The sequence below is a fragment of the Rhipicephalus sanguineus genome, chromosome 3 (genome assembly GCF_013339695.2).
Source record: "Rhipicephalus sanguineus isolate Rsan-2018 chromosome 3, BIME_Rsan_1.4, whole genome shotgun sequence".
NCBI classification, from domain to species: domain Eukaryota; kingdom Metazoa; phylum Arthropoda; class Arachnida; order Ixodida; family Ixodidae; genus Rhipicephalus; species Rhipicephalus sanguineus.
The window spans coordinates 49,978,116-49,992,564 of NC_051178.1; the positions used below are offsets into that span (position 1 = coordinate 49,978,116).

The following is a 14,449-nucleotide window of genomic DNA, read 5'->3' on the forward strand; positions in this document are numbered from 1 at the left end:
AGATTAGCAGTCGTTCTTTTAGCAAAGCAGAGTAATTAAGAAATCTATTATGGGAAACCGAGTACGTTTTATTTTCCAATTGAACTCATAAACTAATGTTAACCGTCACTCATACTTTCTGCTCCACATTAACTCATCCGGCTAGTTTCATCGTCATCCGCCTCTTCTATGTGGCCTCATGTGCCTCACATTCTTACTCACATTCCCCCCTATATGCTTCACACATCTCTTCAACTTCTTCCCTTTTTCAAGCATCGGCTCAGCTTCAATAGTATTTGCAGGTGGCAAATACTCTACGAAATCACTCGGTTCACAGGGACCCATCTATCTTCCGAAGATATTTTATATCTTCCATAAAATCGTATTCGAAATCATTTTCAGCTGGAACAACCCTCGTTTCTTTCCCTTTCCGCACCCAAGCAGGGCTCCTCCACAGCGGTCTCCTTTTGCACTTAATGATGAATGCTTTATGATCGCTATGGTGAACTGCGAGTGGTGGTCCTGGCTGATCCAACTCTCCTAACTATATATTGGAGAAGACCAAGTCTGTGCAAGTTCCCCGGATGCTTACATTGGCTGGCATCTCCATTCTCTATAGCAGCGTAACATGTTGAACTGCATCCTCATGAAATCAACGAGCCAACACTCAGTGCTTGCATTAGTGTTGAAGTCTCCAACCACAATGACGCATACATCAAACTCACTGCATGGTCTGCGCGAGACCATTCCCAGAAATTTTGTGACGTCGCCCCTAATCTCTTCAGGAGTTAAGTACACCGAAACGGTTATAAGTCACCATTTGATGTTCACAGCAGAGACTTCTCCAGTCATGTAAGCAATCGAAGACCCCAGGGGGTACGACTCAACTTCAGATCGCTTTTCAATTTTCTAGTTTATAGCAACGCCCCCCCCCCCCCACCACAGCACTTTTGGGATTTGTTTCCATTACACTGACATAGAACCCATCAACTTGCGACTTGCAATTCCATGTCTCAGTTAGATACAGGAAGTGCGGCCTTTGTATGGCATCATCGTGTTCCAAGTCTGCATAATGCTTGCCAAGTAATCTGACATTTAGGGCGGTCACGTTAACCAATCACATGACAGTCACGTTTGCCGGTGATGTCTACCTCATTGACAGTCTACGACGTGCATTTGCCCGTGGCCTAAGGTATTACCTACCGCTGTAAAATGTCATAAAATAAGCAAAAGCAATATCATAGTTCCCCCAATAATCAGAAAGCTTTACATCTTGAATTGTATTCTGTTGCGCAAGAATTTTGCTTGCGTGCTGCACTTCCTGTCCTTGGTAATGATGCGAGGTGCTTATGAGATAGAACAGGCCCTTTCTCTCATAGTAGAGGAAATCCCGCGATTTTTTTAATTCCCACGTGACAAGACCTCCGCACGGCAGAAATATAACGGTTTCACACGAAAACATAACCATACTGCAAATTCTCAGCGTAGCAATTCACTTTATTTAAAAAAAAACAATTAAAGACACTTAGTTCGCACAGCCGGTACATGAGTCAAAACACCTCATATGCACCTCACAAATGCACGAAATGTTTTTGTGTATTTGACAGATCCTCCTGATGGGCAAAGTGAAGTCCGACAAGCCTGTCCTTTACAGGTTTCTGAAACCATGGCTTGGACACAGAAGCCTTCTTATGATGTGAGTGACGCAAGCCTTTTTTAGCATTCGTGCGGAAATTCCAACTGCTACGAAGTAAACATACAAATCCCAGTGCGACTCGTCAGACTTGAAATTTTGTAAACAGCATACCTTCTAAACTAGAGTCACGTGCAACTTTTCAGCAACTTTTCAGTCTGCAGTTAGCATTCACCGAAAACGAACATGTTGATGACGTTAGTGTCTCTGCAAACTAAAGACGAGAATTTCCCACCAATACAATCGTATAAAGTATCCGTCAGCGTCTTAATTGCAACTTCAGGAAGTTTTTTGCAGATCCGCAGTAAGGTGAACAATATAGGACAACTTCATCGCTTCAATTAAATAGGTATACGAAGCAATAATCACCCGTGTTTTATTTTGTAGAGCAATTAATTATTCTCCTAATTGTAAAAAAATTAAAGAGAATATCGCGTTTACCAACTTTTATTATTCCCCAAACACTTCCTACATTTGCTTGTAAGTGTGTGAATTTATTCGAGCAATTTGTAAGAAATGTCCCCGTGTCTGGTATATGTAGTTGTTAGATCGCGCTGTTTATAATTTTCCTGAAGGTGCACCAGCTCGCCCAACGAAAGGTGCTTCTAAAATGTAAGAGGTGTGTTGTAAAGAGAGAAGCGTCATCGTCAAGCTGACGTAGTCATCGACAAGCTATTTCGACTGAATAATGAGTACCATGTGTGTAAGATTTTCATCTGAATATACAATTTCACTTGGTTAAAAGCAGAGTGCGAAAATTTCAGAGAGATAGAGAAAGACAGATAGGGAGATAGCAAAGAAGGAGAGGGAAGGTAGGGTAATGAGACAGGTGAGCCCGTTACGAAGTACCTTTTAGAAGATGCCTCCGACAGTAAACGGGCTAGGATCCAGTGTCTAACCCGTTTACTGTTGGCATATCTGGCGCAGTGGCGGTGACGCCTGGAAGACCAAGCGGCGGATTTTCATGCAAGCGTTCCACACGAGCGCCATGGACGGCTACTTGTGCTCCATGCGCGACAACGCCGACTGCCTGGTGGCCAGGATAGATCAGCTTCTCAAGGAATCTCCGGGAGAGCCCATCGTGTGTCTCGAAAACGTGCAGAAGTGCGCGCTGGACATTATCGGACGTGAGTATACGCGTGCTGCTAGCTGAAGAGGTATTGTGCAGGCACGGGAACTAAATGACGGACAAGACAAGCATATTAGATAAGGGTTTATTGTTACTCTCATTCGCTTCTTACCAGAGAAGTACAACATCGTATCCATAACAACGGAGTCACAACGAACACCAATCAAAGGAAGTGCAAACGTCAGGACCCTTATCTGCCGCAATTTTGGATAAAATGAGTAAAACTTAGGGCAAAATAGACACATGATTGCCTATTGGCCTCGAGGAGTTACGGAGTCGCCCTCTGTCGGACGCGCCTCGATTGCGTGCTAGGCAGGATACCGCCGGCGCGCTCCCCATAGGTTTTGCTGTCAGCGCTCTACAAAAACACCTCGCGGAAGCCCTCCAGGGCATTTCTGTAAGTACTTTCGAAATGAACTGTGTTCTTTACTGTCAAAATAATCATTTTCGACGAACTGAAAGCACAAGATAGTCTACAGTCGCTGCCTCTTTGCAGAAAACCGCGTCGGCGTCCCGCGTCGGCGGCGTCAACACGAGTGATGCAAAAAATAATCGTCACGTGATGGTGTCACCATATGACGTCATCATGACGTCACAGATCGCCAATATATGTAGCGTCATTATGACGTCACATAATGTGACGTCACATGATGACGTATTCACACGTCATGGTCGCTTTGCATTGCCTCCGTGATCGGTCACGGAGGCCATGCAAAACCGCGTTAGGTGCAGAAAGCTTTTGGAGGGGGGCGCGGGAGAATCAGTACATCGACTGACAAGAAGAAGAAGATGGCTTTCGCCTTCTAGTCATCTTTAGCGAATTCAACGTATCTAAACAATGACTTGCGCATCTGCAGCCGATTTTGTGGACGCTGAGCACAGGGCCGACGATCAAGAGGTCGCATTGGAGGGTTCTGAGATGGCATCGCACGTGGTAAAAGGTAGCGCTTTTACTATCCTGTGGCAGATAAGCATCATTTGCCGGCGGGAAGCGCGCGCGAGCCACCGTCTCAGTGCGCGCTGTCTGCTACTCACCGAACATCGCAGGCCCGACGCAGTAACAAAAATCTTCGTCGCCGAAGTGCTTGTTGCACACAAGACTCGTAGCGGATGGCTAATTGCCGGTTCTTAGCTTTACGACCCATGCTTCACGCTGTTTCTTGTCTCGCGGTTACCGGTGCAGGCTGACACTGGGCTCCGTTGCGTAAACGCGGCACTGCGGCACCGAGCGATAGAGCCCCATGTTTGTCGCCTTCGGAGGCAGCCACTCTATTACAATGGTTTCAATTGAGTAGAAAATGAGAGAACTTCCGAATTTGAACAGACCGCAGCGTATGTGGGACTTAAAACTCGTTTTCAAAGCACGCGGCAGTGCGCCACAAGCAGCCGACGCGGCCGCTGAGACCACGTGATCCAGTCAAGCACGTCACGCCGACGGTGGTGCCGGCGTTTCCAGTGGTGGGCCTCGAGGCCAATATTATGTTCGCGCCTATTGAAACCGCCGTTGTATGTAATATTCCCCAGCAGGTCTTTTAAGGGAAATACAGTAAATTAATTAAATAATTGATTGATCGAACGTAAAATGCCCTTATCATCTGTCCTTTCATAGCTTTATCTCGTCTGTAATGTTTAAGCAATTGAGTAACTAGGCTGAAGGCAGCCGAGGCTGAAGATAGAGGTTTTTTCGCTTTAAAGTCTGTTGTAAAAAGTTTCGAGAAACGTAAAATCACATCTGTGAGAAAGGCTCAAGGTGGTCTCCGTGGCGACACATTTGAACTTTGGGCAGTCGCGAGAACTCTGCGCGTTTTTACTCGACATCGTCGAGTAACTTGAATGTTAGGGCTAAGGTTGTCGTTGGATAGATTTAAAAAGCAGCTAAAACTCAAGCTGAAAGTGGCCAAAGTAGCCATGCTATTTTATTTTAGCGCCAAATGTGTAGCCACATAGAACAAAACCGATGTTCCCAATAGAGTTTAGTATTATTGAACAATAAATATTATGATTTTGCAAAAGCGAGAACGTAGAATAAAGAGCACAATATTTTTCCCCCTTGCATGGTCTTCAGGTCACAGGTAATTTGCATATAAATTAATAAATTATCAAAAGTTCGCTGCACCTACATGCAACTTGAATGCAATCGATAGAGATTTTCTCAAAGTAATTTTGGGCAAACAATTTAGTGGAAACAGTAAAGGTTGAAGCAGTTTTTCCTTGAAGCCGTATGCCGAAATTGACTGGCAGAGTTGACATAATGGCAGTGCAGCTTCAACGAGCGAAATGTGGTTGTAGATGAACAGTCTAGCTTCATTTTCTCGCGGATGCCTCTTTTTGTGAAGTTCACACGAGAACACGCGCTATTCTTCAGCATTAGAATCTTGTACGCAGCGTAAGCAGTGTCCACCACGCGCTTGATTACAAGCGCGCAACTTTGTGACCATAGGTCGGTAAACTCACTCATGAGTCGACTCACTCAGACTCAGTCAAACTCAGATCGAGCCGTGAGTATGAGTCTGAGTGAGTCAGGCTAAGTAATATTTCCGTCTGATTCCGAGTGAGTCCGGTTGATAAAAATTTCAGTGAGTCTGATTCCGAGTGAGTTCGGTTGATAAAAATTTTAGTGAGTCTGAATCCGAGTGAGCCCGAAGGGCAAAATATGTTTCGTGAGTGAGTCTGAGTGAGCTCCAAATTTTTTTTGCCGACCTATGGTCTTATCTACTCAACTTCAGCGTGATGACTCACGTTTATACTCACGTCTACTCACACATACTTCAAAGCACTAGCGCTCATGCGCCATCTCAATATTTATTGATCAGAGGCGTAAATTACGGAGGGGGCCGAGGGGAGGGGGATTTGACCTCCCTCTGGCAAAATATATCACAGGCAGTTCTTGATAAAAATATCTCATGTGAGTGATCTCTTTCGATAAAAATGTCCTTACTGGATTGTAACCATTGAAAGCTCGTATTTGAAGGCATGACATCAAAACACGCCAAGCAGAACATCACTTATATGGGATATTGGTGTTAAAGAGCATTGACACTATGGTCGAAAAAGGTAATTACACGCTAAAAGATTCATGAGTCGACTCACTCAGACTCAGATCGAGCAGTTAGTCAGAGTCTGAGTAAGTCCGAGCGAGCAATATTTTGGTGAGCTTGAGTCCGAGCGAGTCCAGTTGAGAAAACATTCAGTGAGTCTGAGTCTGAATTAGTACAAATAAGGAAAATTTTGGTGACTCTGAGTTCGAGTGAGCCCTAAAGGCGAAATATACCTTATGAGTGAGTCTGAGTGAGCTCCACATTTTTTGCCGACCTACTGACCGCCGTTGCAGTCGCGCCGCCCGTTGAGTACCCCGATGCGCACTAGAACGATGGCGGGGGGAGGACAGGCGCGCGCATCGGCCAACACGACACAAAAGCTTGGAAACAATGGTTATTCTTTAGGATTCCTTGCTATTTTATCTGCAAATAATAAGGAAAATGTCGACTAAATGCGCCGAAATATAAGTTCAGAAATAGCCAGAAAGTAGGCGTGGAGAGAACCTGACATTTTAATTGCCAGGCAAGGTCGCAAAGTAGCCGATTTGGCGCAATGCAGCCACCACCAGCAACGCTGGCTAAGGCGCAACTATGGACCCAGAATGTGGCGATTACTTTGGATCTCAGGGAACGGTTCGTCAGCATACTCGGCGCACCTGCTAAAGATAGTTTCAATCCATGACGGTAAGCAATTCTGCGTTTTCGGTATTCGGAACAACTGCCACCCACATGTTTCGGGACTAAAAAGAAAGTGCGCAAGACTTGAAAGAGTAGAACACGAATACGCGCTTATGCGCTGTCACTCAAGTGCCGCAAAGCGTTTTGTTCTACAAAGTGTGAGACGGATTATAATGGCGTACTTGTTTGATACAGGATGTGCTTCTAGCGCGGTACACTGCTCAACTAAACATCCATGCTTCGCCTATATAGGCTGAGCGTAGCGGGATTCATAAACTTTAGAGAATTGAAAAGTGAATGAAGTATATACGACATATGGCATGGACCTTTCGTGTACAAAATTGATGAGCAATCACTGCCAGTTGTACATGTACTATATGCCAATTTTCTTACGTTCACTAAATAACTACTGCTATATCACGAAGGCAGGTTATTTATTAGTAATGCGTAGGTGATTAGTTCTGACTCATGCAATAGTGTTCTAGCGAATTGTTCAATCAAGCCAATTCGCGTCTTCTTTCCAGGCTTTGCCCTGGGTGAAGAGCTCGGCGTTCAAAGGGACAAGCACGGAAACTATGGCACCTACTTTCACATGTGGGTAGAGCGATGCATTAAAACACGTCTCTCATTTTCGTGATACATTGTACTTTTCGCTTGTTGAATAATAGGTCGAGTTATTTGTAACAGGCAGGAAGAAGCAGATTTGTAGTTAATATAGTGAATGTAAGCGGTGGCAAAACGGCGTTTCGCGTTACCATTTTTTTTAAGTTCTTCTCATGCTAAAGCAAATTATAAGTCCTTCTGTAATGTGATTATTCTTTTATGTTCAGTAGTAATGGCAGCGGCAGCAGCAGCAGTAGTAGTAGTAGTAGTAGTAGTAGTAGTAGTAGTAGTAGTAGTAGTAGTAGTAGTAGTAGTAGTAGTAGTAGTAGTAGTAGTAGTAGTAGTAGTAGTACAATGCCTTATTTGTTGCTGTTTGCTTGTGAAGTCCCAGAGGGTGGAGCCCTCATTCCAGGGCCCTATTCGCTGCTGCGATGCGGCAGCTGGTCCATTTTTCTGACGAAAGAAGCGCATAACGTTGTTGCGTATCACGCGTTCGGCATTGAACTTGCGCAGGCTAAACTTTCTAAATGCACTATATTCCGCTTTTTCTGCACGAGCAGGTTGACAGTGCTCATAAGCTCAAGGACATTTCAACCCTGGAACTGGTTGGACGCAGTCTACAACTTAACCCCAAGTGGAAGACTCTTCCAGAAAACACTCCGAAAAATAGAAGCCATCGTCAAAGGCGTAAGCCATCGTCAAAAACGCTAACTACCTTCATAGCATAGACATCACGGCCGACGCAAGCAAGAGAAGAGAGAGAAGAAAGTACGCGACACAGGCGCTGAACTTTTTTAGGTCTCTCGTCTTGTTTGCGTCGGCCGTCATGAGTAAGTGCCAACTAGCCCAATTTGCTACCTTACTACCTACATAGAGCTGCATGACAAGTCCGCTAGGTTGTACGCAAGCATCAGCTACCAGTTATCAGTCATAACTTGTTTCGACGCAACAACGTTGACGTATGGCCGCACTAAAGAACACGATTGTAGCTGATATAACTTGGATACGTTCAAAAGAAGAACAAAACCGTAAAACAAGCACAAATATGTTCATTTCATTATTACGTTACTGCGCACCACTTCGAGGACGAAGACTGAACCACACGAACACAAGCGTAAAGTCTGCGTCCTCAAAGTGGTGTGCAGTAACGTAATAATGAATAGATATCAACTAGCCCAAGCAAGTACCCTTAAAAGTTATGTTCATTTGTCATGCATTAGAATGACCTTATTGCCAAAAAATATGATTAAGATGTGCGCCATATGTTGGTACTCCAGATTAATTCTGGCCACCTGGGTTGAACGTGCACCTAAGCCTAAAAACACGGTTGTTGCATTTTCCATGATTTCTCGCGCCAAAACGCTGCCGGCGTGATCAGCAGTCAAACCTGCGTCTTTACAGTACAGCGGTAGCATGAAAAATGTAAAACAAGATATAATCGAAGCCGGGAAGGCAATCGCGAACCCTTAAAGGCACACAACTGTTTCGTCAATAGCCCACTTTAGCAAAATAGTGAGCAATAAAGGACGAGAAACACTGAGTGATGAAGACAAGAACGTGACTTTACAAATATTGAGCAACTTTGCCTAACTATCGCGCTAATCTTTGTTGTTGTGCCACAGTAGCAACTTGTGCGTTTTATTTCTTCGAAGGTGCTCAAGAACCGAAAAAACGTGCTCCAGAAGCTTCACAATGACACGCAAGACCACGAAGAACAACCTTTGCCAAATGGCGACGGTGATGGCTCCTTGTTCCTGGACAGTCTTCTATTGGCTCACCTAAAGAACCCGTCGTACACGCTGGACGAAGCCAGAAAAGATGCCGACTTCATGATGTTCGCCGTGAGTCAGCCTTTACCGATTATATACCCATACATACCTACAGCCATCAGCACGCTTAACTGGAACGCTCCGCCACGTGGCCTCCACCCGTTTCGACTGACGACAGCACCGCCAGGCGTTGGACACGATATGTTTGCTGCAGCTTACGATAGATGGAGCGTGGGTCGATTTCAATAGTAAATTTCTGTGTTACTTCTGCCGGACCGCTGGGTCGAATACACTCACCTGACAGGTCCGTTTTCGCCACGTTTCACTCATGGCTACGTTCTCACGCGCGACCATGAAATTCTTTGCCGTATGCTTATATCGGCAATAAACCGTTGCATGCGACAGCTCACACACCTTTCGAGCTTGAAATCACAGCTGCCGCTCGAAGGAAATCATATATTGGAAAATCAGAGCAAACACACGTTCGTGGCGGTTGTGAAATTTGTGCAATAAATAAATCTGAAATGCGGTGGTGTGGTTCCACACAACGTGTGAAAGTCTTTCATCAAGGCGGGTTGCTGGTATAGAGCCTTCAGCAGTGCTTTCGTCACTTTACGACGTAAAGCTCATACGTTCTGTAATTCCAAGACTGATTGCTCGGAAAGCTAATGGTAATCGAGGCGTGCTAGCACTGCTAAGAGGGACTGTCTCTGGGAGCTCTAGTGAGGACACAGGGGATCTGAGAAAAGAACAGTCCAAAGTGTTAGATAGACTTGACAATCGCCCATTGTCGCAGGCAGATCTCTTAGGACACTGGCCGAAATCGACTTCGGCACGGAAAGCTTTGAGAGCGTTGTTGCGCTTTTTGCGCACAACTAGTCTCAGAGACAGACTTTAAGCAGTGTCATATGTCGCATTATTGTTCTTTTTTTCTTCTTTTTTTGTAACATCTATTTTCTATCATCTTTCACACGCCCTTCCCCTTTCCCCAGCACAGGGCAGCCAGCCGGTCTGAGAACTGGCTAACCTCCATGTCCTTCCGTTTTTCTTTTCCTCCTCCTCCTCCTCCTCCTCCTCCTGTGCAATGCTTTCTTCGCTGCCCCAACGGCCACGGGCAGCACTACCTGCCATTCCGATGCGGCAGGTAGGTAGGTAGGTAGGTGTGTTCGTAAATGACGCTCCAAGCCACAGGCAGCACAAAACGGTTGTCACGGATCGAGGTAGTCCAGATGTTACTTGAAGTCGCAAAGACGAGTCCAGGTGGTGAGGGCAGGTATATCGGAAACCGGGCGTGTCCCACATATAGATCGGGCGTGTTCCACATAGCGTGTTCCACATAGATCATGCGCGAGCTTAAGAATCTTTGCTGCAGCGTCACTTCTTGACAGCTGAATGGGTTGGTGCACACCATTTTGACGTGCATTCTGAGCAGCAGCAGCGGCATGCTATTTGCGATGATGCGGAGTGGCCTGGTAGCCACTAACAAGTTATAGCATGCCCATTGTACGTTAGTTGATGGTACAGTTGTCTTTGTTCCTGCACTCGTTGGTCTCGCTGAGCACGACTTAGAGCAGATAGCATACACTGCAGGGCTGACTTGGAACATGTGAATATAATAATATAGAAACTTGAGCTAGTTGGTACATCTTCATCATGCGTAAAGTGCAGCGTGCACGGGAAACGACGGACGAAAGAGAAGTAAACAGGACAGCGCTAGTCCTGTTAGCTTCTTCTCTTTCGTCCATCGTTTCCCGTGCGCGCTGCGCTTTTCGCATGATGAACATGTAAATATGTTTCATTTTAGTGGCGTTCTTCGTTCAACCCTGCAAAGTGCATTGCGGGGGACCGTGAACTCCACGCAACTGACGTTGCTTGTTGAGACGTTTTAAGCTGAATCTTTCCGGCTTTTGCGAGGAATCAAAGCTCCTGCGGGCCATCCAGCAGCTGTCAAGCTATCAGCATAATGTTGAAGGTGGCCCGTGTGTTCCTCCTGTGTGTGAAAAACCTATGCAGCCTGTATTGGTTCTTTCTTTAAGCACTGAATATGCATCTACTATGCGTTTGCACAGACATTCCGGTCACTTCTGCTGTTGTCAGAACAGCGGTTATTTGTTTGTGTGTTTGTTTTATGTATACAACTCACCAGCGCTACACTGCATTCAGGGCAGCGACTCAAGTTCGTGCGCCATCAGCTGGAGCCTGTACCTCCTTGGTCTCCATCCGGAGAAACAGCGCAAAGTGCAACAGGAACTGGAGGATGTCCTGGGTCGCGACCCGGACAGGTTCTACACGTTGGATGACCTGAAGCGCCTCGAATACACGGAGTGCTGTATAAAGGTTAGCGGCAGCCGTTTGCTTCGCTTATTTTGCCACGTAATGTGAGCAGCCCGTACGCCGAAGAACTACAAATATAGCGCACTCTTAACCTTCCTGACTTTGTCCGTGATCAGTGGGACGTGCATATTTCTTTCGCGTTGCTTCAACGCCAGGCACTGTACTTAGACGAAGTGATTGTACGAAATGTCTCATGCGGCGCACAAAAAGAAAAGGTCAATTTACTTTTTATGGTGAGTCCTGACTTGTCACATATTCAAGATCCATGTTAATATTTAAGATGCATGTTCGGGGATCATCATGCTCTCTTCGGAGAGTCGTGGGAGGCGCGACTGTCCAAAGAGAGTTCACGTGTATCTTCAAAGAGATCTATGCATGTCGCAAACCACGACTTTCCGAGAGTAACAGGTACTCTTTTTTTTTTCTTCTTCTAAGAGTCAGGTACAGCACGCAGTGCAAAGCCAGTATTTCTCACTGGCTCAGAATGCTTGGTGGTTAATTCTTCTTTATTATTATATTTATGAGAGAAGATATATCATGATGTATTATTTACTGTGTATTCGGGCATTAAGGACAACGTGCTTAAAAATTCGAGATTGGAGCATGAGTCTCCAGGAGATTATACCCGCTAGATGATCGACTCGATCAATTGGATGGATGGATGGATGCTATGAGCGTCCCCTTTAAAGGGGTCATGAAGCACCCCTTGGGCTGATTGAAAAAACACATCCTGCGGAAAACTGACACGGCTATGAACTGCTCTGCCAAATATTACAGTCGTGCGCGCCGCGTAATGGCCACAAGCGGAGCGCGAAGTTGCCGTTTCCCCAGGCACCCTCTTTTCAAACAGAGGCCGGTTCTCACTCTCGTCGGTGGGCGGGGCGTCTGTCCGCTGTACGTCGCAAAGACATAGCATGCTTATTGGCCGATAGCCGACGTAAATCGAGAGCGGCGTTCGGATCAGATGCGCTTCTTGCCGCGGAATGCCGCCACTTGCCGGCGCCGCACTCGCGCAAGCGAATCACAGCGGGAGAGCGATCGCGTTTCATGACGCGCGCTGGCGTAACTTCTTTCCCCCATGCCATCCCTCCCTGTCTAGCTTCCAGTGCGCTCGTCGGCACGAGAAAAGAGAGAAAGCGCTGGGAGCGTGCGCCAAACCCCCGTAACTCCGCTGATTCTTGACGGATTCGAGAAATTTTTGCGGTAATCGATTCGGGAGGCAGTACACTCCGATACTGAGGCCATTAGATCATTACTTGGAAAAGTGGTTCATGACCCCTTTAAAACGGGGCGGTGACATGTTTGCCACCAGGCTCGAAGGGGAAAAAAAAAGCTTCCTTGTTTCATGTTGGCCTAATACCTTATCTACATTGATTAAATCTATTTTATTATACCAAAAAATATAAATTCACGGTCCATCTCTCTGTCTCTTAAGGCAGAATGACCTTATTTTTCCCCCATTATTTATTTTTGTTCTTTATCTCTACTTTTCTGCCACCAATACTCTAACCGTCTCTTACTTATTTCTATCGCGGACGTGTGCAGTTTTCCATTGTTGCTTCCTTACTAATTGTTACTGCCGTAGCAGCGCCACCTAGGGCACCTTTCGCTGATTTGATGCCCACTTTGCTCATTTTAGATTTGAACATGCCCTCCTGCAAATTCACTGAATTAAAGAAACGCATGAATTAGAACACTGCAGTACCTTCTATATGGGGCGTTCGGAGAATGGTTCCAAATTTGCTATCGACTTCGCTTACAGACACGTTTTAAAAGCATGGTGGCTACTTTGTCAGAAGGTTATGCAGCGGTAAATGTCACTCCATTGAAGGGCAAGTGAAACATTACCATTGCTGATATTACTAAAAGGGTTCTCTCAGCGAATTCACAAGTTTGCTTGAGAGACGTGCGCGGCAACGTGTTCAGACATGAAAGTGCTACAGCACACCTACGTTCGTGTGCTGCGATAAGTTCATAATATTGATTTTTGTGGATCGCAGGAGACACTGCGCCTCTGTCCGCCGTTCCCGTTCATCGGAAAAGTTACTGATGAAGATTTGGTCATTGGTAAGCCATTATTATACTATTTAGCACTCTGCATTCCAGGAATACAATCGATGTGACTACCTTTTTATAAGCACAGTTCCCAATGGAAATGATGTAGAACGTGTACGCTTATAAAATATTTTAGGTAGGTGAGAAATCATCGAACAGAGGGTGCCATTGAGTCAACGTTTCCACCTTGATGTTGCTGTCTTGACGAAGAAAAGTCCACTTGTCGAAGCATTTGGCTTCGGCGACACCTGCTTTTCAAGAATTTTTCGTCTATTGAAGATGCCCATTTCCCCAGAACTTCTGCCTTGTTTTGATTTTACTGGGATAGCACAATACCGTGAACGTCTTATTGCACGATAATTACGCCACATACTGTCAAAGGCAAATTCTTGTTAGCTGGCTTCGTTATTTGCAATGTCATCGCTTTGCTTTTTCTATATAATCGTTCCGAGTGCCTGTTGAATAATGCTGGCCACTACAAACGTATTATGGCGGCTAAAAATTCGCGTACTGAGTCGAGTGATAAGCGAGGCATTTAGTATCGCGGAAAATGTTTGCCTTAGGGTTAACGCGTTACGCACGTAAACCTTTGCTAAACGCTAAACAATAATTTTAGTAGAGCGTGAAACAACGATGCGCCTGAAAGCGCGAAAATTCACGTGCCATCTAGGTGCGAATAGTCACAGCAGGAAACTGGGCGGTTACATAATGAAACTAGCCGTTTGGATCCACGCCAAGCCCCGGAAAGAGCCTGCGTCCCTGCGCGTGCCGTTGTCATTTTTTTTTCTACTTTTCGTCATGTGTGAGCGCATTTTGAGACGAACGATGCGATCGTCTGTGTTGCGGTGAACGCATACCTAGCAACTATTAGATGGTATTACATTGAGACGCTTATGACAAGAGCATCCTATATGGGTGGCTCAGAATGTACGGCTCATCGCAGTCGCACAAGAGTTAACCGGGACGCTTTCCTTAGGCATGGAGTGTGCTACCAGGAATCGATATCAAAAACAACGCTCCCTCACCGTTCGTTGTCGATTACCGAAGACGAGAATGCTGGTAGCGTATACCAGCAACACCATTTATTGTGAATCAGTGAGTTATACAAGGAAGCAGGACGACATGATATGTGCGAAGAAGCCGTCACTTCGAGGACACCGCCACGGTTTTC

The 14,449-nt window shown here is 45.7% G+C and overlaps 1 protein-coding gene across 1 annotated transcript in view; it reads left to right on the forward strand.

Moving 5' to 3' along the window:
- LOC119386632 (cytochrome P450 4V2-like) overlaps positions 1-14,449 on the forward strand; it is a 66,982-nt gene that overhangs the window by 25,840 nt on the left and 26,693 nt on the right. Inside the window, exons 3-9 of the mRNA XM_037653918.2 lie at positions 1,587-1,675; positions 2,600-2,799; positions 7,042-7,111; positions 7,681-7,807; positions 8,773-8,961; positions 11,053-11,226; positions 13,224-13,290. Coding sequence (XP_037509846.1) covers positions 1,587-1,675; positions 2,600-2,799; positions 7,042-7,111; positions 7,681-7,807; positions 8,773-8,961; positions 11,053-11,226; positions 13,224-13,290 — 916 coding nt within the window. The remainder of the gene's footprint in view (positions 1-1,586; positions 1,676-2,599; positions 2,800-7,041; positions 7,112-7,680; positions 7,808-8,772; positions 8,962-11,052; positions 11,227-13,223; positions 13,291-14,449) is intronic.